The 24182-nt window shown below is 41.5% G+C and overlaps 1 protein-coding gene across 1 annotated transcript in view; it reads right to left on the reverse strand.

The window, feature by feature from the left end:
• Positions 1–24182, reverse strand: part of CDH2 (cadherin 2) — a 213019-nt gene that overhangs the window by 180547 nt on the left and 8290 nt on the right. The window contains exon 2 of the mRNA XM_068563811.1: positions 2503–2614. Coding sequence (XP_068419912.1) covers positions 2503–2614 — 112 coding nt within the window. The remainder of the gene's footprint in view (positions 1–2502; positions 2615–24182) is intronic.

A 24182-nucleotide genomic window follows, 5' to 3' on the forward strand; every position in this document is an offset into this window, starting at 1 on the left:
GGAAATTAAAGGAAGCATCAAGAGTTAGGAGTCATGACTTCAACAGGTTTTTAGACTCGAATGTCAACCTTAATATGGTAGAGCCTGCCATGAGGCAAATGCCTTGGAAAACTGTTGCATATATTTCTTATGCACAATTACTTCTTTCCTTGAAGACTGTAAATCATAAAACCATGGCAAAAGTGATCACTCTGGTTGGCCTTGCAACAGATTCCTCTCAGCTTTAGAATATACATGGTGAATGGACTTAGCGCAGAACGTAGAATTCGTGAATATAATTATGGCATGGCATTTATTTGGGTTCAGTGGACACACCCAACTTTGGATTATCATCTCACTAAAAACTCCAAAAAGACAGAAAAGGGAAAAATAAATAAATAAATAACTAGAATTCTTCTAAGTAACGATTCTCCCAAATAAACATAACCGGTGACAACACTCATGTAAAAAGGAATGTTGATGTTTCACAAAAGCCCTCCTCCTTCCAAAAAGAAAAGTTTTTTCTACGAATCAATACTATGAACTTTCTGTTTCACACATTGAGATGCTGGTGCTCTTTAACATATTCTGTGAATGATAAAGAAACAAAATAATGGTGTGTCACAAGAGGAACAGTTTTATCAACAAGGCTAAAAGATAAAAATGGTAGTAACTTGGCACACGGAAAGCGTAGAAATTCTACCAGAGACTGTCATATACACTCCCCTCAGAGATGGCTAGAGCACAAAGTCAGAAGTATTTTCAATCTTTTATATTTACAAGTCTAGCGAAGTCCCAAGTTTCTAGGTTATACTAAAATGACACTGGCAATCAGCTGCGTCCGGTTTCTACTGTCACCATCATTATCTAATAACTAAAAAACAGGTTTTCATTTTCAAAACTATTCGGCATGCCAATGTATTTCATCTTAAATCAATGGCTTCTAGAGACAGACCATGTGTTCATTTGTAAGCAGCAAATTTCAACAAGCTTTTAGAAGGAGAAAGTAGGAGAAGGAATTATCCATTTAAAAATGTATGTCAAAAATAAAATGCAAAAATGCAACAAATTCCACTGACATTTTTGCTCTGCCTGAATTATTCTTTAGAATCATATCAATATATTTTTTCAGCATTCAAATAATATTTAAGGTCACATAGGTCCTAGGATGCCACATAATAATTTACAGATTTAAAGAAAATGACAAATGTGCAGAACTCTGAGACTTGCCTTAAGTAAAAAAAAAAAATCTACACACTTTGATTTGAATTAAACCTCTATCACATCAACCATTAACCACTTGATGAGATAGCAATTCAGCATTGAGACAGACTGATTTAACATCTACTCATTAAAATACCATGTGATGAGGCAGGGACGGGAGGATGTCTTTAAATAATAAATCAACTTCAGAAAGATCACATAGGTGTAAGCAAATCACAATCAGAACAGAAGTGAAAATAAAAGATAACCTGCACCACAGATGCTTAGTAGGGTCCATTTACATTTCAAAGTCCTCTGTCTATGGTATTCTTAAGTATGGTACCACTAAGGTTTGTCAGAGCTACAGAGACACTTCAATTAAGGCTGTGTGGTAGAGCCCTGTGTAAATTAATTAGTTGAGGTCGCTCAGATTTTCTAAAAGCGACTGTCTAAAACAGGCTCAGAGAGATGCACGATTTGTGGGAAATTAGAACCTAAATACAACTTCTTAATCAATTCTTCTTGCTTTCCTATTTCAATGACATTTTGTGTAATGATAAATAAGTCCATGAAAATATTACTACCCAAAATTTTATTTGCTTTCAATTAGAGGTAACAGAAGGGACTTTGAATTTTGCTTTTGATTTCAAGTTTTATTTCAGATTTAATCTAGACTTATTGGCAAGAGTTTTCATATGATAACTATGATGACCTTGATTCATATTTAGATAAGAGATGAGTCTATACTGGAAATTCACATATGTTACGACTAAAGCAGCTATCTTAGTAATTTCTATAAACAATGGCATAATAAAAATATGGATTTCATGCTCCTGTCTTGAGGCTTTACCTGCTAAATCTGTTCATTATAATTTTGCTAAATATTAAAGTTTGACATGTCTCAGCAGAGATAATATTATAGCCATTTCTTTGATTCAAAATACTAGGTAGATGACAGCTGTAAATAATTTTTAAAAGCAGTAGAATCAGATATTTGGTAAATATGATTTTGCAACATAAGTAAAATGTAGGCAGAAAATTGTAAAAATTAATTGTGCGATGGTTTCCACTGTAAATGAAAAATGAAAGGTCTCTGATGTTTTCAAGAGATTGGGAGCCTTCCAGGTATGTACATAAGAGATTCGTGAGCTCTTCTGTAATCCTAAAAGAAAGTCCCTACAGTTTCATTACAGGGACAGTTGAAAAATTCATACTTATTGTACAGTAGAGATCATTTAGAGACTTCTTTTAACTGCAGCGTGGAACAGCGTTTCAAGAGCACAGACGCCGTGGGTACAAATGTATCTTTTGAGATCCTACCATTGAGAAGAGGCTGTCCTTCGAGCACGTCCTGGGACAAGACTGCGCTGTAAACATCTTCAGGAAATCCAGTCTTGCATAACGCGATCTCACCAGAAGCCTCCACAGACGCCTGCAACACAAGGAAAAAAATGTGTGCCGTGACTGCCACCTCCTTCAACCGAGAAACGTCCCACTTGGCATAAAGCCTTGCTTTTCCCACTATTTTGTACAAATAACCCCTTTGTTTTCAGAGTGGTTGCGATTAGAGTGTAGAGGTCAAAGGGTTAATCTTTTTGATAACTGGGGTAGAAGAAACAAATCCCACTTGTCCAGTAAAATCTAAATAATGCACATTCCAGGTTCTTCTAAGGACTGAACATTTCCATTAAAATGGTCATTGTGAATGAAAAACTCTCAAGTGAAGCAGGGGGTGGGGGGACAGCCCGAGAGTTTTGAGGCTCCACAAATCACCGTCACTAACTTAACTTCGCAAGAAACGTGCACACGTTTGAGTATATTGATTTTTATATTCTCGTCTAATTCTCTATGAAGTTTGTTTCAATATACCCTTGAATTAAAAAACAAAATTGCAATATACTTACTGCAGGATATAGACTGTCTTATACCAAGTAAAACCAGCCCATCAAAAGTATATACTTCTCTAGACTCACAGACACAGATAGAAAACAAACTTATGGTTACCAAAGGGGAAAGGCAGGGGAAGGATAAATTAGGAGTTTGGGATTAACAGATACACACTACTATATATAAAATAGATAAAAAACAAGGACCTACTGTATGGCACAGGGAACTATATTCAATATCTTCTAATAACCTATAATAGAAAAGAATCTGAAAAAGAATATATATATATATAAAAAACGGATCGCTTTGCTGTACACCTGAAACTAACACAACATTGTAAGTCAACCATACTTCAATTTAAAAAAAAAAGTGTATCTTTCTCTAATTTGATCAAGGGCAAGAACACACTACAAATGTAAATTAAAATTAATATAACTATGTTTCCTTTTTATACTTAAAAATGAGAAAGTCACTATCTCTCGCCGTGTTCTTCTGGCTCATCACATACACAGCTAACTACCCAGTGGGCTGAAATCTCCGTCATACCAAGTGCTATCCACCTGTCGCCACCGTCCCCACCCCGAGTTAATTTCCCTACTTCCTACTGACATCATCACAGGATGAGTAAGCCTCAGTAGAACTCATGCAGCATTGACGTTAGTTATAAAAATCTTTACCCGGCCCTGATGGGGATCCAAGTACAGGAGGAAGAGAGTGGACAGAAGCTGCCTGAAGTAGGGATTTCAGAAGCTCCAGGGCCAGCCTTAGGAGCAGCCTGCCCTGGGGAGGAGAACCAGAAATTGGGACGAAGGCGAAAGGGAGGCCCCAGAAATAGGGAGACCTCAAAACAGTTGTCTGAATGACGCCATACAGCACAGCTTCACAATTGAAGGACTTCCTGGATGCATGGGAAGTATTGCAGATACTGAGGTTGCAAGAATCCAGACTAATCTCGTGTTTAAAGGATTCTTTTCAGATCCGAGAAAATCAAGAGAAAAGGACATTTGGACTTTGTTAAATCTCACACAGTATCTAATCTCAAAAACGTATTTGGAGCAACAGTGAGATATTAGGTCAGACCCATCAAATTAGCAAACAATACTAAGTCTGTTATGGGCAAGAAAAGACTGTCTCAAGTCAAGGATACAGAGCATCAACCCCCTTACATAGGTATCAGTGGACGCTGGTACAGTCACCTTGGAGTGCAATTCGGAAAATCCTAGTAAAGGTAAAAGTAGATATATCCTACATGGCAGGTATATTCCCTGGGAAACTCTCCCATGGGCGCCCCAGTCAACAGGTGCAGCAATGTTCACTGCAGCACGGTTGTAACTGCAGGACCTAGAAACTACCTGAACGCCCATCAGTAGGAGAAATGGACCAATAAATGTTCACTTAGTCAAAAAAAAAAGCATTAAAGTGGAAGAATTGGAGCTACATCTATCCACAGGGTTCCATCTCAAAACAAACAAATACTCAGTTTCTTTAACTTTCATGTAAGGCTGAAAGAGAAATTTAATTATAAATCAACCTAGGAATGACTATTATCTTTAGTAAGTTCAGAAATCTATTCATACGACATTCCACATTCAGATTGGCAACAAGGTGCACTGCAGTCTAAATCGTGCAAACAAAAACCAAAAATCCAAAGCATGATTGATGACTGTTCCTATATATAAGGTATGAATTCAAAGGCTAATGTACGACATACATATGTAGTAAGAATATAAAAATATACAAAGTAGCGATAAGCACCAAATTTAGGAGAGTCGCTACCCCAGCGGAAGGTGAGTCAGGAAAAGCATCAGGAAGAATCCTACAGGTAGCTTTGATTTTATTTGTCATAATTCATTTCTTTCTAAAAGAATCTAAAGCAAACAGGGTAAAATGTGAAGGTGGGCACAGACATGTGGGTGCAAAGTATACCATTCCCTGTATACCCTGCCTGCTCTACATATTTCAAAATGAGAAAGAGAAAATCGCTAGGACTCTCTGAGAAGTAAGAACTTGGGCCTCCAACAGCCATCGAGTTTGGGACACAGGGTGATATTTTGCCACTTGCCAGCTGCAAACATCCAGACGTTTATACTGGCCCTGGCACAGAGCAAGCGCTGCTAGTTAGCTTTTAGCTAACTAAACCAAACAAAGGGAAGTCCCAAGTTCGCCATATAAGTTGGACCAATGTGTTCTAAATCTGTGTCCCAGTGACAGGTTAGGGGTCAAGGGGCCTTTTTACCTCCAGCCTTCCTGCTACAGAGGGGAGCCATGGTGGGCATCCAACCCCAAGAGGTGGATGGGAACAGAGCTCGGAGGGGGCAGCAGGCCAGAGACAAACAAGGGTCACATTCCATCCTGTGGGTGGTAGGGTTAGGGCAGTGTGTGGTTTTCTAGGTGAACTCTCAGAGGGCAATGAAATCTACAGACTAGAGGAAGACTGTCATCTCTTCTTTAACTCGACTCCTAGTGTCTTGTTTTCTCGTGGACCTGCCCTAAGGGAGAGGAATAAGCAGCAATGTCCTCCCCATCCGAACCCACAGGAATGGGATTTCAAGGCCACATCAAGTCCATCCGTAACACCGTGAATGTTCATCTCTGAGCTTCCGTCTCCGCCTTATCTCAGGAAAGGGAACTTCTGTCCCCCTTCTCCTTATCAAGGAAAAGAGTATCTACTACCCGCATAGGGTGGCTATGAGAATTCCTGAAACCGTGTTTGTAAAGCACATCTCTAACACATGCTGACTACCAATATTAAACAGCCATGGGCGTCCTGTATTACTTTATGAGATTTTCATATTTTTAAACAACTGAAACTTTTCTGAAGTCTTCTTCCCCAAGACAAAATGGATCCACAAAGTAACATGCTATTATTATTCTATAATGTGTTTTCTTAAAAAACAGGCTCCATAAAATTATTCAAATACGTATTTCTCCCTATTAATTTATTATTAATTTCCCCTCTTAATAGGCAGTCCAGGAATAACAAAATTAACATGTTCCTAAAGCAGACAGGAAAGCACAGAAGTGAATACAATCTCCGAACAGGTCTTTTGTAGATGCGTGGATATCTCATCTAATGCTCACAGCAACCTTACAAAACAGGGGCTGGGACTAAGTCCGGGATCATGCGAGACCCCGGAGCTGCTGACACAACCCATCCAGGGAAGCCAACTCCAACTCATGAAGCCTCTAGTGCCGACAGCTTTTTTGGACATTGGAAGTTTTGTAGTCTCACCCATAATGCTTCAACGCTCTCCAACATTCATTCTCAACCCGGGGTGGTACTGCTCCCTCAGGGGACATCTGGCAACATCTGGACACATTTGTCATTGAAACTGGAAGAGGAGATGCCACTGGCTTTTAGTGGCCAGAGGCCAGGGATGCAGCGAACCATTACACAATGCCCAGGACAGCCCCTACCACAGAGAATTATCCAGCCCCAGATGTCAATAGGGCCAATGGCGTGACACCCTGCTCCCCAGCGACCCAGAAAACTAGTGACCACTACCCTTAACACCCCCAGCAGCGCGGAGCTCACTATCTATCCCAACAGCCCACGAAACTCTTACTGGAACGTTCTCCTTTTCCGAAAGCCCAAAGCCAGCCCCTGTGGCTTCCCCCCGACACTAACTCATCACTGCGGGGACCAGGAGGAGGCTCCAGAAGTTCAAAGAGAGGAAACCTCCCCTCAAAAAGTTCCGCGTACAAGGGGGGGGGGGCAGGGAATCGCATGCATTTTCCTAACTGGAATAACATAGGGCTCAGCACCCGGGTTCTGTAAAGGGCCAGAGAGTGAATATTTGAGGCTTTTCAGGTCACAGGGTCTCCACTGAACCTACCTGGCTCTGCTGCCGAAGTGCAAAAGTGGGCAATCAGTAGATGAGTAAACATGGCTCTGGTCATTCAAATAAAACTTCATTCATGGACATCAAAATTGAAATTTCATATAATTCTCAAAGGTCAAACGTTATTATTGGGCTTCCCTGGTGGCGCAGTGGTTGAGAATCCGCCTGCCAATGCAGGGGACACGGCTTCGAGCCCTGGTCTGGGAGGATCCCACATGCCGCGGAGCAACTAAGCCCGTGAGCCACAGCTACTGAGCCTGCGCGTCTGGAGCCTGTGCTCCGCAACGAGAGAGGCCGCGATAGTGAGAGGCCCGCGCACCGCGATGAAGAGTGGCCCCCGCTTGCCGCAGCAAGAGAAAGCCCTCGCACAGAAACGAAGACCCAACACAGCCAAAAATAAAATAAATAAATAAATAAGATTTAAAAAAAAAAAAAAAAAAAGATTATTTATTATTCTTACGATTTTTAAAAAAAAGCATTTAAAAATGTGAAAAAGATTCTTGGCCATACAAACTCAGGCAGCAGGACTGAAGTTTGTGGATCCCTGGAACAGGATGCTACGTTTTATAAAACACCGCCATCTCGCTTAAGTCTCACAATAGCCCCCGAGGGCACTGTAATTATCTGAATTTTACAAATAAGCAAACAGATTCTCCCTCAGAGGTGAATACCCAAGACCTCACCTCCAGGAAGAGGAAGAGGCAAGATTCTAATCCTCTAATCTTGCCAAGTAGGACAAAATAATTACAATTCTTTGCAGAAACATGTACTAAGTGCCCACTTGCCACGGGGAAACTGAAGCAAACACAGCCCTGCACTTAGGAAGTTCAAGCCTTCAAGTGAGAGCAAAATAGAGATAACTGCAGTAGAAAGTGGCAATGAGAGGTAGAGGGATGCAGAGGGCATGGGGAGAGCCCAGGGCAGGGATCTGGGGGCCTCCCAAGCCGAGCCCAGGAGGAGCCAGGCAGTGGGGGGCAGGGAAGCCATCCCAGGCGGTCACTGCTTGAGCCAGAACAAGGCAGCAAGAAACAGCGCGCTGCCTGGGGAATTACAATGAGTTCAGTGTCACGGGAGTCCAAGAAGCAAGGCAGGGAGTCAAAAGTTGAGGCTGGAGAGTTAGACAGGGTTAGATCATAGATGGCTGGGGGCTTGGGGTTATCCTGTTGGCTGTGGGGAGCCAGGCACACATTTTCAGCACAGGCAGATTGTGTTTGATAGAGAATTCTCTGATGCTTCGTGGGAAATGTGTGTGTTTTGTTGGGGGGCAACAAGTGACAGGTTGGCGACAAGTCAGGGCACAGACTTGAATCAGGCAGGGGCTGCAAGAATGAGAAAGGGGCGATTGTATCAATATGCAGACAGTTAAAATTGATTCCTCGGCAGGGACTCGAGTGGAAGGGAGGGAGGGGAGGGAGGGAGTTTTGCCCTCCCCTCCGTGTTTCCAGCTGAGTGACCGTGGACATGAGTGGCACAAACTAAGAAAGATAATCGCAAAATTATAACGTCAGGAACAAAGTGCTAAAGCAGCAGAATGGGATGATAAATCTGCCTGTAGAAATCAAGGAAGACTCCACAGCTGCAGTGACGTTTAGGCTCTGCCTTTAAAGATGATTAAAATTTTGCCAGGAGAAAGAGGAGGAAGTGGAAGAGGGCATCCCAGGCAAAAGGTACAGCAGAGACAAAGGCCCTGTTGATTTACATTGAGCGTGCAGTCAACCCAAACAACCTAGGTCTTTTTTACCAGGCAACTGTTAAGTCGTGGCTTCCAGTAGCTTTGCTCTGACGTGGGGCCCTGAGGGGTAGCAATTACATTGAACCCTCCAAGACTTGATCTCGATAAATTAATAATTCCATCCAGATTTAGTCATTCCTCCCGGCTGTCTGGATCACCCCCATGTCTTCATAATGATGCTACTTAGATGCTAAAGACAGGGCATGACACATGCCCAGACATGGCCCTTCCCACTGACCCAGAGCCATAAACCAGGCTCTTAAGAGGGACAGCCCAGACTTTCAACACGCCAGACTGCCTGAGTTTGAATCCTGCCCATCACTTACTATCTTGCCCACCCCTTACTATCTGTGAGACCTCAGAAGCCCCAGTTCCCCCATCTGTACAATACGTATATTGAGACAGCACCCACGCACGAGGCGGGTGTGAGGATAAAACGAGATCACATGTGTAAAGCACTCAGAATAGCGTCTGGCACATGGTTATTCAGTGTATTAGCCCTGAGTAATATCAGTATTGATACTATGATGACGACATGATTCTACCTCGTACATCTGTCCTAAAGCCCAGTCATTCCCAACTTACTCAGCATAGCAAGTAATCTGGGACAGTCACCAAAAATTCTGATTCCTGGGTCCCAACCCAAGACTCACTAACACAGAATCTTAAGAGCTGTGGTGGATAAATCGGTGTGTTTAACAAGTGCCCGTGCAGCACTCGGTAGCCACACATCCAACCCAATACCTCCATCTCCCCAAACCTTTCTCAACTCCAGATATGGGCATGCCTGCCTTCCCGCCCTAGTCTCCAAGTTGAATAACTTTGCAACAAAAGGGAATAAAGAAACAATTATTTTTTTCTGTTCTGAACAATTCCATGCTGTCTCCTAGTTACTGTGTACATCTGAAGATGAAAATTGCAAGCCAACCTTTCCTCATTACTGGCTGGAGAATTCTGCCCCAGGTCAGCATGGGGCCCTCTATCCTTTTGTTTGAACACCACATTTTCTGGATTTGGCTTTTCTTTTAATTGGGACATTGACCCATCCCCAGTCCATTAGTAATTCCTCTGTTCTCCACAATTCTTCCAAGATGAAAGCAGTGGGCAAGTCCTCCTGGCCCACCAGGATGAAATTCACGCTGGCCAGAGGATCCCAGCTCATTTAGTGTGGCTCTGCGTGCTCATACAATCAGCTCACCTATCTTGAGTTTCAATTTCCTCTTACAAGTATTTGCTCTACTCTTCCCAGGTTGAAGATCGACCTCCTTGTCTGAAAAGGACAGAAGCATAATGGGAGCTGAGGAGTTCTGCGGGCTTGTTAGGATTGGTCTATCTGTTCCGGTTCTGAACCCACAGTGACATCGCTTTTCATTCTCGTTATAATTTTCCCGTAGTCTCAGTACCACGAGCTTTCAAGCTGAGTCCACTACACTTTGAGGTTCCTATTACCGTGATTCTTTTTTATAGTCTTCCTTGGTCACTGGCTCTGCTTTCCAATTTCCTCCAAGTCACTCCTGAATCCAAGCTCTTATTAAATATTCCACCGAAGCCAGAGTGGACCTTTCCATCCCCCTCACCTCCCCCTCTTCTTCCTGATCAAGATCATTCATGGTGACTGGCTCAACGTTTCACATCTGAAAGCAGCCCAAACCTAATGGAACCTTCCTCTTTTCTTTCTGGCTCTGAAGACAGCCTACCTAAAACCTAGGCTCTGCTGATTATCATAAACTCTTTAAGTTTAATCAATTGAATGTCTGGGGTTTCCCCCCTCCCAAACATCGATCTCTTCCTTTTTTCCCTTTCAGATGGTCAGAATCTACTAACAATTAAAGTACTGAGAAGGTAGATGATCAAATGCAGTTCACAAAGCTGGAAAACTCTTTTTGCTTTATATGTCTGTTCCCCTTATTCTTTACGGAAACAAAGGCAGGAATGTGTGTAGTAGTTAAGACTGGGGCCTCCAAGCAAACCTGCTTAGGTTTAAATCCTGGCTCCCCTCTGGCTATCTATGTGACCTTGACAAGCTTTATAAATTCATCTGTGCCTCCACCTCTTCCATAATAATAATAATATGGAGAAGAAGAAGGGGGGGGGAAGGGGAGGGGGAGGAGAAGAAGAGTAATACTGGTCTCCTAGGATTGCTATGAAGCATAGCAACAACACCCAATTCACCGTAAGACAAGGGTTAGCTATTGTCATGATACTGTTGGGGTTTTTTTTGTGAAGACTTTTATCTCTTTGCTACATAAATACCCGAGAAATATTTTTAAAGAATTTTGTGAAGTAGGAATACTGAAAAGAAACCAAGGTGATGCACTGTTGGTGGGTATGTAAATAGATACAGCCACTATGGAAAACAGTATGGAGGTTCCTTAAAAAACTAAAAACAGAACTACCATATGACCCAGCAAGCCCACTACTGGGCATATACCCAGAGAACACCATAATTCAAAAAGACATGCACCCCTAATGTTCACTGCAGCACTATTTACAATAGCCTGGTCATGGAAGCAACCTAAATGCCCATTGACAGACGAATGGATAAAGATGTGGTACATATATACAATGGAATATTACTCAGCCATAAAAAGGAACGAAATTGGGTCAGTTGTAGAGACGTGGATGGATCTAGAGACTGTCATACAGAGTGAGATAAGTCAGAAAGAGAAAAACAAATATCATATATTAACACATATATGTGGAATCTAGAAAAATGGTACAGATGAACTGGTTTGCAGGGCAGAAATAGAGACACAGATGTAGAGAACAGACGTATGGACACCAAGGGGGGAAAGCAGCGGGGGGGGGGGGGTGGTGGTGGTGTGATGAATTGGGAGATTGGGATTGACATGTATACACTAATATGTATAAAATAGATAACTAATAAGAACCTGCTGTATAAATAAATAAATAAATAAATAAAAAGAAACCAAGGTGACAAAGAATAAAACTTCATTCACAAACATGTACAAAAGATAACAAGTGAAATTCCTTTCATAATAGGTGATGTGTGGGTGTGGGTGGGTAACGGTGGTGGGTGGGGGCAGCTCTCATGATGCTTTTATTATGCCTGTATGTCTTCCAAACAATATAAGCAAATACAAGCAATTAGTGAAGACACTTTTAAAGCAGTTAGTGGGGTACATGGTAATAGAATAATGGCACTCTTCAAGACCAATTCTGCATGACTAATTTTTTTAAATGTTTAAATCCAATTTATCACCATACATTTGCCAGATTCTCTACATTTCACAGGATTCCATCCATGACGTGGGAGGCTATGTTAAGAAGATTATTCAAGAGCTAGTGCCACTCTTTAAAGATCTTTCTCTGCATAAGTCATGCCACTGACGACACTTTGAATTTCATATCCCTGGAAATATGCTTGAAATGTGCAGAAGTTTAACCCTGGACTTTGATATTTTTGTTTTGTCACATACTGTCCTGGAGGGAGAGCACGGCGTTTTGAACGGGTTAACTCTTTCTTGCCTTCATAATACAACCTAGACCACCTTAGGTGCAGGGGTCACACTGCCCCCTGTGACCCACCTCGTGTCCATCTTTATTTCAATTCTGTTACTAGTATGGGTCCTTGAATATCTCTGGTATCAGTACTTTTATTTTTTTCTGATTTTCATTTCTTTTAATCAAGTAAGGACAAAGAGAATAGTCAAACAGCGGTGTTGATGCTGGTCCAGGAACCTGACAACCGTGCTGACCTTGAACTCTGAGCTAGAAGACAGCACTGCAGTACAAGCGCTTGATAGACAAAAATCGGAGTGCCTCATCAGAGTTGCAGTTTAGAGTGTGGACTTCTCAGGAGTTGAACCTATCAGACCTTAGGACCATATACAAACATGCAGCAAGTCAAGTCCACAGAGGTCTGTGCAGTCGCTGATCTCTTCAGCCCCTGTGAGGGGAGGCTTCCTAGGTATCAAGACTTTGTGGAATGGAGTGGCTAAAAAGATAGACAGGAGTTTACAATAAGCGTCTGGATGTTTAACGTCAGGGGTAGCAACACTACACCTACAGGTTGACTTGGCTTATAAAAGTATAACACAATCATGAGACAGTGGCTCAGGCAGTTATGCAATTAAACTGCCACTGAAAGTTCCAGAAGTGCCTACAGCAATTCCAGTAGATGTGGCCAATCCTGCCTTTGATTGATTTTGCCCCATCAACTCATTACACTCAGCAGAGATTGCAACATGCTTTTACACAAGGTTCAAAACGTCATCAAGTAGTAAAGTACGTAGCATCAGACTGTGGTTATAATCAACTTGGAAATTAATTTAACTAAGTACACTGAATATTGGTGATTGCTAATATTTATCGAGTGCCTAGGAATGGTGCTACAATGCTTTCCATGCATATATCTCAACAATCTTCACAACAACCCTACAAGGTAGGTACTATTACTAGTGCTATTTCACAGGCAAGGAAGCAAGCTGAAGGGAAATCGCCATGGGTCATTTATAGCTAGTCAATTTAGGGATGATATTCAAACCTACACCAAAAGGCTTTGGGGACCACTGTTAGCCACTGCCCCATCTCACACACACACACACACACACACAAACCATCAGGAAGCATCCTCAGACATTGGCTAAGGGCTGGAAATTGTCCTATAAGAATTAAGACCAAGTGACAAATCTACCTGCTGCCATTGTGAATTTTTTCCTAAAATATGATTCTCAAATATGATTGTGATATATGTTAACAGAATAATTACAATGTTTCTGTTCACCATGTGAAAAAAAACGGAGAGAAGACATCAGGTCAAACTTTTATAAACATCTTGCTTTTTAAGTCACCCGACTCCCCGCCCTACCCCGCCTCCACCATAATCAACCCCAGACTCTTCTAAAAGCACACATGGAAAATTATCAGTAAATACCTACCATGGTGAGTATATTCATTTTCAGTAGGTGATATATCGATGAGGGCATAATTACAGCCTGTGATAGACTCTCTGTACACTTTCTGTACCCCACACTCCTTGGTCTTCATGTACAATTAGGTCCGTTTCATAAAACCTGGAACATGATTTCACTTTTTAAAAATGGTTACCAATGCTTCTAGTCGCTGTAACTCTGATTTAATTTGAATAGCTGGCCATGGTGATGATTTATCTAATTCTGAGTCCTTGATAAGATAATTATCAAGACAATTATACCATTATTCTGGTGAGAAAATCACATTCACAGCACAGCCTCCAGAAATGTGCTGCCATGAAGAGGGCTCTGTCAATAACGTCAGAGTTCAAAGCCATTCCTGAACCTGCTCCCAAAGCAGCACCCTGCCGGGCGGTGCTCTAGGTCAAGCCATGAAGAAGCCAGCCCACCAGCCCTGCATGCTAATCCACAGGTTACAGGGCTAATATCACCAGTTCCAGGTTCAACTCGGCGGGGCTGAAGACTAGCATTTTTTCCACCTATGGTTATACTGAGTAGTTTAAGTCTGGCATTTGGACAATTGCACTGTATAACCTGTAGAGGGGGAGTGCATCTTCCCTTCTCGAAGCTTCTTTCCATGTGGAAGGAACTCTGCTTTTCTAATACTCTCATCTGTTTCCACTCCACCTGTCAGTCAGACTCTGAACAGCAGTTCTCAAAGTGTGGTCTCGGGACCCCTATGGGTCCCCAAGATCCTTCCAGGGGAACTGAAAAGGCAAAACTACTTCCATAATATAACAATATTCTTACCCTTTCCACTCACATTCTCTCACGAGTGTCAAGTGGAGTTTTCCAAAGGGTGAGTGATGTGTCATACCTTCACAGAGTAAACGCAGAAGCAGATACAGGAAACCCACTGTCTTCTATTAAGTCAGACATGGAGATGTGCAAAAAAACAAAAGCACAATGCTAATCTTCCTACTAATTTCGTTGTTCTGCTTTGGAAAATATAGTTATTTTTCATAAAAATTGGTATTTGTGTTACATAACGGGTTTAATACTTTTAAATGAATTAAATCAATACCATACAATTTCCTCAGTTTAATTTCTAATATGCTAAACAACGGTAGATATTACCCACATTATAGAAGCTCATTAGGGCACTTAATGATTTTTAAGAGTGTAAAAGGGCCCTGAGACCAAGAAATGTGTGAACTGCTACCCTAGAGAGAAGAGGAATGAACTGAACTTATCTGAAGGCCGAATTCGAAAAAACAATTTGGGCACCTGGTGCCCGGCTCTGCCCCCTACTCCTCCCACCTGGGAGTCGCAGGCCCACAGAGAACAAGCGTGGTGATCTCATTTTCCACGCTGGGAGCTCACGGATCCCCTGCAGCACTTGTAGGCGGGGGGCAGCACCACCTGCAACTGAGTGAGCTTGTCTATGGAATTCTGCGGTTCCATATTGGCAATAGACAAGCCCACGGATAAAGGCCATGCCTTCCAGCCCAGATCTCACCAGAACCATGGTGAAATTTTCCTTTCCTAACTGTTGACTCTTATGGCTTCTATTTCACTCTGTTCAGAACCTGGTTCAGGGAGGAGAGGTCCCATTTATTGGGCCCCTTCAAAGACTTAGGCATTTGGTGTACTCTCTGGAGACTTTGAGAAATAATAAAATAAAGGAATCCAGTGTTGGGGAAGAAAACAGTCCCGGAGGTACTGGGGCTCTGGGCAGGGGAGAAAGGGTGCTTTCCTAGGGCCCTGCCTGTTTTTCAACTTGGTGGTTTGTAGTCTTGATTGTGCAGTGTGGTGGGTTTTTATAGTTGGGCAGGTAGCTTTTAACATCAAGAGGCTTTAGTTCCTAAACCACAGGGTATTTTGATCTTGATGTGTGACCACAACTTACGGTGGTTATTCTCTAGGAAAGTGCTTGTTTACAGAGGTAGGGCCCAGAGCAAAGACGGTGGACTTCAGGGAAGGCCATGGACCAAGGAGACAGGCCACGCGGTGACCTTAGCCGAATGGCAAAGGCCTTTGGGTGAGGGCTGTAGCAGCGTGGCCTTGGTAAAGGTCTGAGGCAGCTCAGGGCTCCTGGGGGTGCCCGTGAATGAGCAGAGACAGCTGAGGCACAGAAAAAGGGGATTATTTCAACATCTCCTGCCTAAAGACTAGTGAGCAGAACAATATTTGCTATTTTTAAATGGCAGTGAATTCAAGAGCCCTGTGGAGGTTCTCACTTCAAATTATGAATGACAGGTCTAGGAGGGCAGCACTGGATTGTCTGCCTCGAATTCTGCTCTGCATTCGGAGGCCAAGGAAGGCACATCTTGGTTTCTTGTAACCTGACCACAGGCTCAAGGGCCAGCCTCCACCAAGCAGTCTGGACGGATCTTTATAAACTAAGGCGAAATCTTCCCCTGCAGATGGCCTTTTTTGGCCAAAGCAACCCCACAGCAAGTGGTGAGAGACAGAAAACACCTGCTCCCAAGACAGTGCGTCCCCCAGTCATCTACGCAACAGAGCCCACACTGGGGACAGTGGCGGGCTGACAGCCTCAAGGGGCTCACAGGGGAAGGCCAGGTAGAAGGTTTGAATGTGCTGGTTGCAAATCAAAATTCATCTGGGAGAGGCTCCCTGTGGGAGGTTAAATTTAGCATTCTGTATTTATCTGGGGGGAGGGGACCCACCCTGTGCCTTCTGGGTTTTCTTTCAGGAAGCTGGCATTTGAGATACTGCCACCTATGTGCAAGGTTCAGAAATACCCCCGGTGGCGATCCCCATCTTTTCGGAGGTGCCCTTCCTTCTCGTCCAGCATATTCAGTCTCTGTAAGTCTCCATTTCCCCTTTGACCTCTGTGTTTAGTTCAAAGGTCACGACTTACAGACAAGAGGCTTAGTCCCATTAGCATTGGGGAAAGACTCAACCAGGGAAGGTTCTTGCCACCCATGGTGAGTCCTTCCCTCAGATGTCACCCGCTTCCTATCATGGTCTTTGGGACATTTAAGAACAGGCTCTGGGGTCATAATGTCGCCCAGAAAAACTTTCCTAGGATCAGGATCAGTTTGCTTTCCAACTTTGTAGGCTGCACAACTACGGGCATACGCAGCTTTAGTGCACTCTGCAGATACTGATTTTCTTTTTTACAAATGGAAGGTTTGTGGCAACCGTGCACTGTCAGATGACGGTTAGCATTTTTTAGCAATAAAGTCTTTTTTGATGAAGGCATGTACATTGCGTTTGTAGACATAATGCTATTGCACACTTAGAAGACCACAGTATAGTGTACACGTAACTTTTATATGCACTAGGAAACCAAAAAATGTGTGACTCCATTTACTACGGTATTTGCTTTATCACACTGCTCTGGAATCTAACACACAGTTACCTCCGAGATGTGCACGCACTGCTGTGACCATCTTGTGGGTGGCATTAGGTTTGAGGACTCTTTATAAAGTAAAGCTATTGATCGTCCAAGATGGCATGAAGTTGGGAGCAAGACTGTCCTGAGAGAGCCCATCTCTCCCTCTGAGGGTGATCGCCACTCTTTGGGATGAGCACACACTTGATGGGTAAGAACATAATAAACTCAATGGTTAATTCAAACTCTGCGGAAGGTTTAGTGGAACCCTTACTCCCTCCTTCCATACAGAGCTACACGAGCAACGTCCCACCTCCACCCACCCCCCAACCTCTGTCAACCTTTCTGGCCAGTCTGGATGAAACGACTGGGCACACAGAGCCTGGTCCCTTCCTCACCTCTTTTCTGTTGGGAGCCCAGCCTCCTTCCACAGCGCCAATGTTGCCAGGCTGTAGATGACCTTAAGACAGCAGGATCCCTAGGTGGGAAGCTGGCTCTCATCCAGCACCACTAAAGATGGGAGGCGGGTGTAGGGGGAGGGGAATTAATTCAGCGACCTTATGTACGTCCTACCCTCATCTTTCTCAGTAATAAAGGTTGTATTGTGGTTCTCTATCTGCTGACTCTTCTGTCTTATTCATCCAGAACTTAGACGGATAAGAAGCACTGCTTATTAGGTCTCTTCAAAGTCACCAAAATTACCAACGAGGCCTCAACATTACTGAACACTCAAAGGCCAAGGCTGAAGATCAAAAAGAAGCCAGGCCAAATAACATCCTTAGACCGCCAGCAGGGCCACAAGTCCACTAGGATGGCTGGACGCTGAGGGTCTGAGAGCAGACAACCAAGTCTCTTCAAGTGCTCGGGGAAGCCCAAGTCCTGGGAACAGAGAATCACATGTGCCTCTGCATTGCTGGGTGTCTACAGTTCAGGGCCAAGCCGGCTTGAGGTCAGGAAAAACAGGGCAATTCACAGCACCGTCAACCAATCATCAGTTACCTGCATCTCTTAAAATCACCACTAGGGGTTGTTTGGCCAGAGACAGAAATCACCTACTTCCACAGCAGCCTAGCCTAATACTGGCTCAGTGTTAGATTTTCCCATTCATAAGGCCAAAGGTTGCTCCCTGGAATTGAGATCCTTGAAGTCTTCATTCTAGAGTCCAAATTCTCCTCCAGGCTGCAATCCTACAAAATCTTGAATAGAAAGACTTATCTTGCTCCCACTGGGTCAGCTCTTGGAGACTTCCAAGCACCTGATTGTTATCAGGGAGGAAGAAATACTCAAACCCTGGGAGGTTCCTAGAGGTGTGCCTTTGGGTGAATGGGTTAAGCCAGGCTGCATTCAGACTTTTGTAAAATGGATGATGATAATGATGCCGACTTATCTCAGGAGCCTGAAGTGAGGATTACATAAGACAATGCAGGCAGCCTGCTTGGCCTGGCACATAGTAAGCACTCCACAAATAATAGATTTAATCACGAGTCAGCTTTCCAGAAGGCTCACACTCCTTGGAAAGATACTATACGAACCATGACTGAAAACGTTAGGCAAAGAGAATGGGCAACAAATAGCAAGGCCAAGCTACGGACGAGTTACAAACTTCATTCCATGGATTAGGGCTCTGCAGACACCGCAAGGAAGACGAAAGGCCAGAACATATATAAAAACAATCTCCATCGCGTTAGTAACCAAAAGAATACAAATTGAAACCAAAAAGAGATACCATTATGCAGTCCACCAGGTCGTTAAAAATGTTAACGCTTAACTAGAATATGTATACTAAGATTATGGAAAAAAAAAAAGTAGGTACATGGTGCTGGTGGACCAGTTTGAGAACAACTCTTGCAGTAGTTGGTAAAGAAGAACAGGCACATAACTTGTAACCCAGCAATCCTACTCCTTGGGACATACCCCAGAGCAGAATAGCATTCCATCACTGGGAGCTTGCTGGAGATTTACTGAATCAGGAGCTCAGGGGATCGGGCCAGGAATCTATGTTTAACAAGCTTTAGGTGATTTTTATATAAGCTAAAATTTGGGAAATGCAGCCCTAGAGTAGCCCTGGCACTTATGACCAGGTGGCATGTACAGGAATGTCTACAGCAGCAAAATTCTGAAACCAGACACACAGTCCATCAGCAATGAACTGAATAAGTAAATTGTACCATATTTATAGCATGCAGTGCTCTAGAGCAGTGAAAATGCATACATTATAGCTACACGACTCAGTTGAATGAATCTTATGGACATAATACTGAGAAGAAGGAATCACAAAAAATACATATATATACACATCTGTGTATATATACACACATATACATACACACGTATACATGGTACATTTACACATATATGCATGATATATACACGTTTATATAAACATCTCTATATATACTTTTACACATATATAAAAGGGATATATACATAGATGATAAGACTATAAAGAAAATCGGTGAGTAATTATCACAAAAATGAAGATAACGGTTACGTCTGGGAGGAAGGAGGGAAATGGGAACAGTACTCTGGAGACTTTCAAGGCACTGGTAATATTCTATTTCTCAACCTGTCTGGTAGTTGTATGGACATATTTTGTAAACTTTAATTATTGTTTAAACTGCATATATGCTTTATATACTCCTCTACATGTACCACATTTTACAATGGAAAAAGCTGTTTTAAAAAGTCTATCCTGCCTTAATTTTTTTACCTGCATTCAAATAAATATCAAACCTAGGAACACAGGCTCCAACATCAGGCTGCTGGCATTTGAATCTTAGCTCCATCACTTAACAAAATAACTTTGGGCACCTCAGTTTAACCTATCTGTACTTTGGTATCCTCATATGTAACTGAGTACAATTTTTGTGCAAATTAAATGAGTTAATACATGTAAAGTACTTTGAACAGTGCCTGGCACATAGTAATTACTCAAAAATAATGCAATATTATTAAGATACAATGAAACTAAGTTAAATGTAACATTTCCTGCATCTAATCATCAATAAATCATCAACATCTACAAGAACAATGAATCTACCTTCACTCTGTTTTTGCAGATTCTGTACTGGCATCAACCAGTATGATAAGACTACCCTCAACCCTCTCCTCTCTGCTGGGTCCTCATCATCATGTTAAAAGCATTCAGAGACTAAGTAACCTACTCTGGTTCCAGGCTAGTCTCAAAACAACACACACACACACACACACACACACACACACACACGCATGCTTCTGTCCATAAAAGAACATTAAAGAATTAAATCACAGAAGCAAAGAGACAGACCTAGGAAGACACCAGAATAGCTCCTGTTTGATTACCTGTAATTCCCAAATCAAAAGCTGACAGAATGACACTCCATATATATTCATCCCTTTCCCTAACTGTATCAGCCTAGACATCTGTTAGAATTGAAGGAGGAATGTTAAAATATGCGCCCTTCAATTGTGGCTTCCGCATGCGGTCTAAGGGGCACTGGCAGAGGGACAAGTTATCCCCCTGGAACACTGAACACAGAACAGAGCTTCGAACGTATCAAGCACTCAAACTTATTCAAATAGTTAAATTACCCCGATTATGTTTGTGTAAAACGAGGGTAATGATTATACCCCCAAATCTTCAGTTAAAGATCTTACATCTTGTTTACCATATGAAAGCACTTTTCTAAATGATGTATATACATTAACCCACCTACTCTTCCTAACAACCTCACGACAGATACTACTTATTACCCCCATTTTACAAACGGACATCCTGCGGGATAGAAACGCCACACATGCTGTCCAAGTTCACACAACAGCCAAGTGTCAAAACCAGGGCCCCAAAACGGGTTGTCCAGCTCCAGAGCCAACATTCTTAACCATTGTGCACATTGCCTCGCTAGGCAATCAGCACAACTGGAGAGAGAAAAAAGGACATCCAAAAGCCTATGGCAATCTGTACTTAATAGAGGAAGCACTTGTTTAGAAAAACCAGAAGTTTTCTTGGGCAAATGACAGCTACCCACATGTTAAGACCTCCCTCTTCATACCAAATACAAAAGTAAATTTCAGATAAGCAAAATATCTCAATGTGAAAATATAAAGAGGTAAATACAATCTGATACAGCATGATGTCTGAGAAGACTGTGTTTGGAGGTGGACAGTCTCAATTTATATCCTGGCATACCCACCAAAGTAGTATTCCAGAAACACACCATATGTATATATATTTAATTTATTATATATAATTTACTCCAATATATACAACTTATATATAATATATAATACATATTACATGTTATTATGTATATTATTATATATTATTTAATTATGAAGAACCAAGACTCCAGAAAATAAGATATCAGAGTCTTGACGATTCTTAACAAATCCATCACATACACAAACACTAGAAAAAGTAGCCTCACTGTTTTCCAAAATGCTTTTATTCTAGGTCATAAAATGTTATAAGCTATCTACACATAATCCGTTGTTATCTACATTCAAATATACCACTATCCCCCTTTTAAACGAAGCTCCATTGAGACAGCCTCAAATAAAGGGAAAGACCATAAACCAAATCATGGACTTAATTCAGTTTCATTTACAAGGCACTTAGCTATAAATCAGTTAAATTAAATCAATGGTTATGCGATTCTCCCCAAATGTTCTTAGCTATCTGTCAAACAAAAAACACAGAACTGTAAATAAAATTTAATGCTGAAAACACAAACGCTGTATGTAAACAATTGCTTCTATGGTAGAAAACTATGTGTAAGGGTGAAACACAAGTGAAATACCAATTAGATATCAATAAGCTAAAGCCACACAAGAGTACAATCTTTCTAAATATTGTGAAGTCCACTCACGTACAAACATAAATAAATTAGAGCCGCCTTGAAAAAAAACAGACCCTTGGTGGGCCATTACCTCTGGATATGGATTCCTTAGTCGTCATCCTTTTGCATGGAATCCTCCACCTAGATTCTAGCTCTACTCAACACGTATTATAAATGGAGAGAAAAGGCCCTCAGAAAGCAAGCTTGGGACAAGCATGGCGCTCTGCATCTTTCACGGCAACCGCTCAGATATTTTAAAAAGCTACACAAACACAAAAGAGGATCAACTATACCCAAAGATGCAATGACCAGCCGGAAAACTAGCAGTTTGTGGTATTGTGACCCCCAACTTAACCTTTTTTTAAATTAAAAACAAATCTTGATACTATGTATAAAACAGATAATTAATGAGAACATACTGTATAGCACAGGGAACTCTACTTAATGCACTGTGGTGACCTAGATGGGAGAGAAATCCAAAAAGGGGATAAATATATACGTATGGCTGATTCATTTTGCTGTACAGTAGAAACTAACACAACGTTGCAAAGCAACTATCCTCCAATAAAAATTAATTAAAAACAAATCTGGGTAGGGCCTCATTGAGAAGTGGGTCACTAGGAAGCTCAGAGGAGGTATTAAGAAGCATCACTGAAAAGATTAGTCTTAACACCCAAACCTTCTGCTTGAAGACTTCAAGTCAAAAAGATATTTAGTGCTTTGTCTCCACCCTCCTTCTGATATACGGAAGGGCAAGAAAAGCTGTACCTTACTAAATTCCAAATGTCTTTGGTTTCTGGTGAAACAATATTGCCAATTTACCAGAACTAAAGAAGAAGATATCTAGGTAGGAAAATCCACAAAAGGTGTTTCGTAGTTTGACACCATAAACACTGAAGTGACCTTTAGCTGCAATGAAAACAGCCTGTTTTTATTTTTGTTTTTAACTCAGTTTTCACCTTCCTTAATCCCCCAGATCCTTCTATAGAGTCCACGAGCCTTTCCTAATTTTGTGACTATTAAAAAAAATATAAGATACAAATATACAGATGATTCTACAAATTGAGTGAAAGATGCCAGCTACAAAACGGTATACAGTGTATGACTTCATAAAGTACGGGAATAAGCTAAACTGATCTATGCTATTAGAAGTCAAGTAAATAATTACCATTGAAGAGATGGCTGACTTTGGAGAGGGTACCCCTGGGATGCTGGTAATGCTGTGTCTTGACTGGATGCTGATTAAATACTATGATCAATTAATGAACACTCAGCAGGTTATTCACTTATACGTGCACTGTCCCGTATACATTGGATACTTTCATAAAGAGTGAGTGAGTGTGTGTGAAATTTAAATTTTGAATTTCCTGAAATATAATATGAGAAGCAAGACATGAGAACCCAATCTTGGAGTTGCTCTTGTGGGGGTGGGTACCAAAGGAGCTGTGAAAGACTAATATTTTGGTTGCACAAAACACACTTTTCTTTACTAACTGGACCAGAAAGCCATAAAGAATGAACTGCAGACTTTGAACTGTTGTGTTAGCCAATTAAGACAACAAAAGAAGAAAAATTAAAGTAGTCACAGCCTCTGATTTATTAAAGATTTGTGTTAAGCACAGGGATTAAATCATAGCCTTTAACTTAATAAGTTTAATGTTTTTTAAGTGATTTATTTCAGAGTTCGCTTAACAGCTCCCCAACCAACTAAGAGACATTTTGTTTGCTATTATAGTCAAGCCAAGTGTATCCACCCACCAACAATAGGTCAAGTTACAAACAAAATAGTTCAGGCTTTCTGGGCAGCAAACAAATCAGTGTGTACTCAGTCACGCCACAAAACAGTCACACAAAAAACATGTTGTAGATGTGGACGTATATATTTTTAAAAGATGTCAACTGATTTTATTTGTGGGAGAAGTAATTTAAATTATTCAAAATGGAAAATGTGCCATTAAACATTAAAATATTTTAACACAGTGATAGAATCTCTTGAATTTACTTTTACAGAAAAGAACACTGAAAAAACACAGTTTCAAAAAAAACCCCAAAAAACAAAAACAACCATGCGTAGCCTGAGGCTTTCTTGGCTCTTAGAAAGTATTTTAAGTTCCAGGATCCACACACAAAAAATTGTTTTTTGAGTACTTACCAACACATTATTTGTTGATCAAGACAATTTGAAGAACATCATAAAACTGATTATGAATCATTTACCTAAGATTTCTTTCTTCTTTCTCTAAGAGAACATATTTAAAAAAAAAAAAAAAGAATGAAAATCTTAACCAAGCATTCAATTTTGGTTTCAGATGCCAAAATAAATCAAACTATTTAAGGTCAAAATTAAATAGAGAACGTAACTCAAAAGTTAACTACTTTACAAAAAACCTTATAAACTCAGTAGTGAGGAATTGAAATTTCCCTCTAATTCGATATTCATTCCCTGAATATCATATTAAAAGGGTC

This window comes from Eschrichtius robustus, chromosome 14 (genome assembly GCF_028021215.1).
Source record: "Eschrichtius robustus isolate mEscRob2 chromosome 14, mEscRob2.pri, whole genome shotgun sequence".
In the NCBI taxonomy this organism is placed as follows: domain Eukaryota; kingdom Metazoa; phylum Chordata; class Mammalia; order Artiodactyla; family Eschrichtiidae; genus Eschrichtius; species Eschrichtius robustus.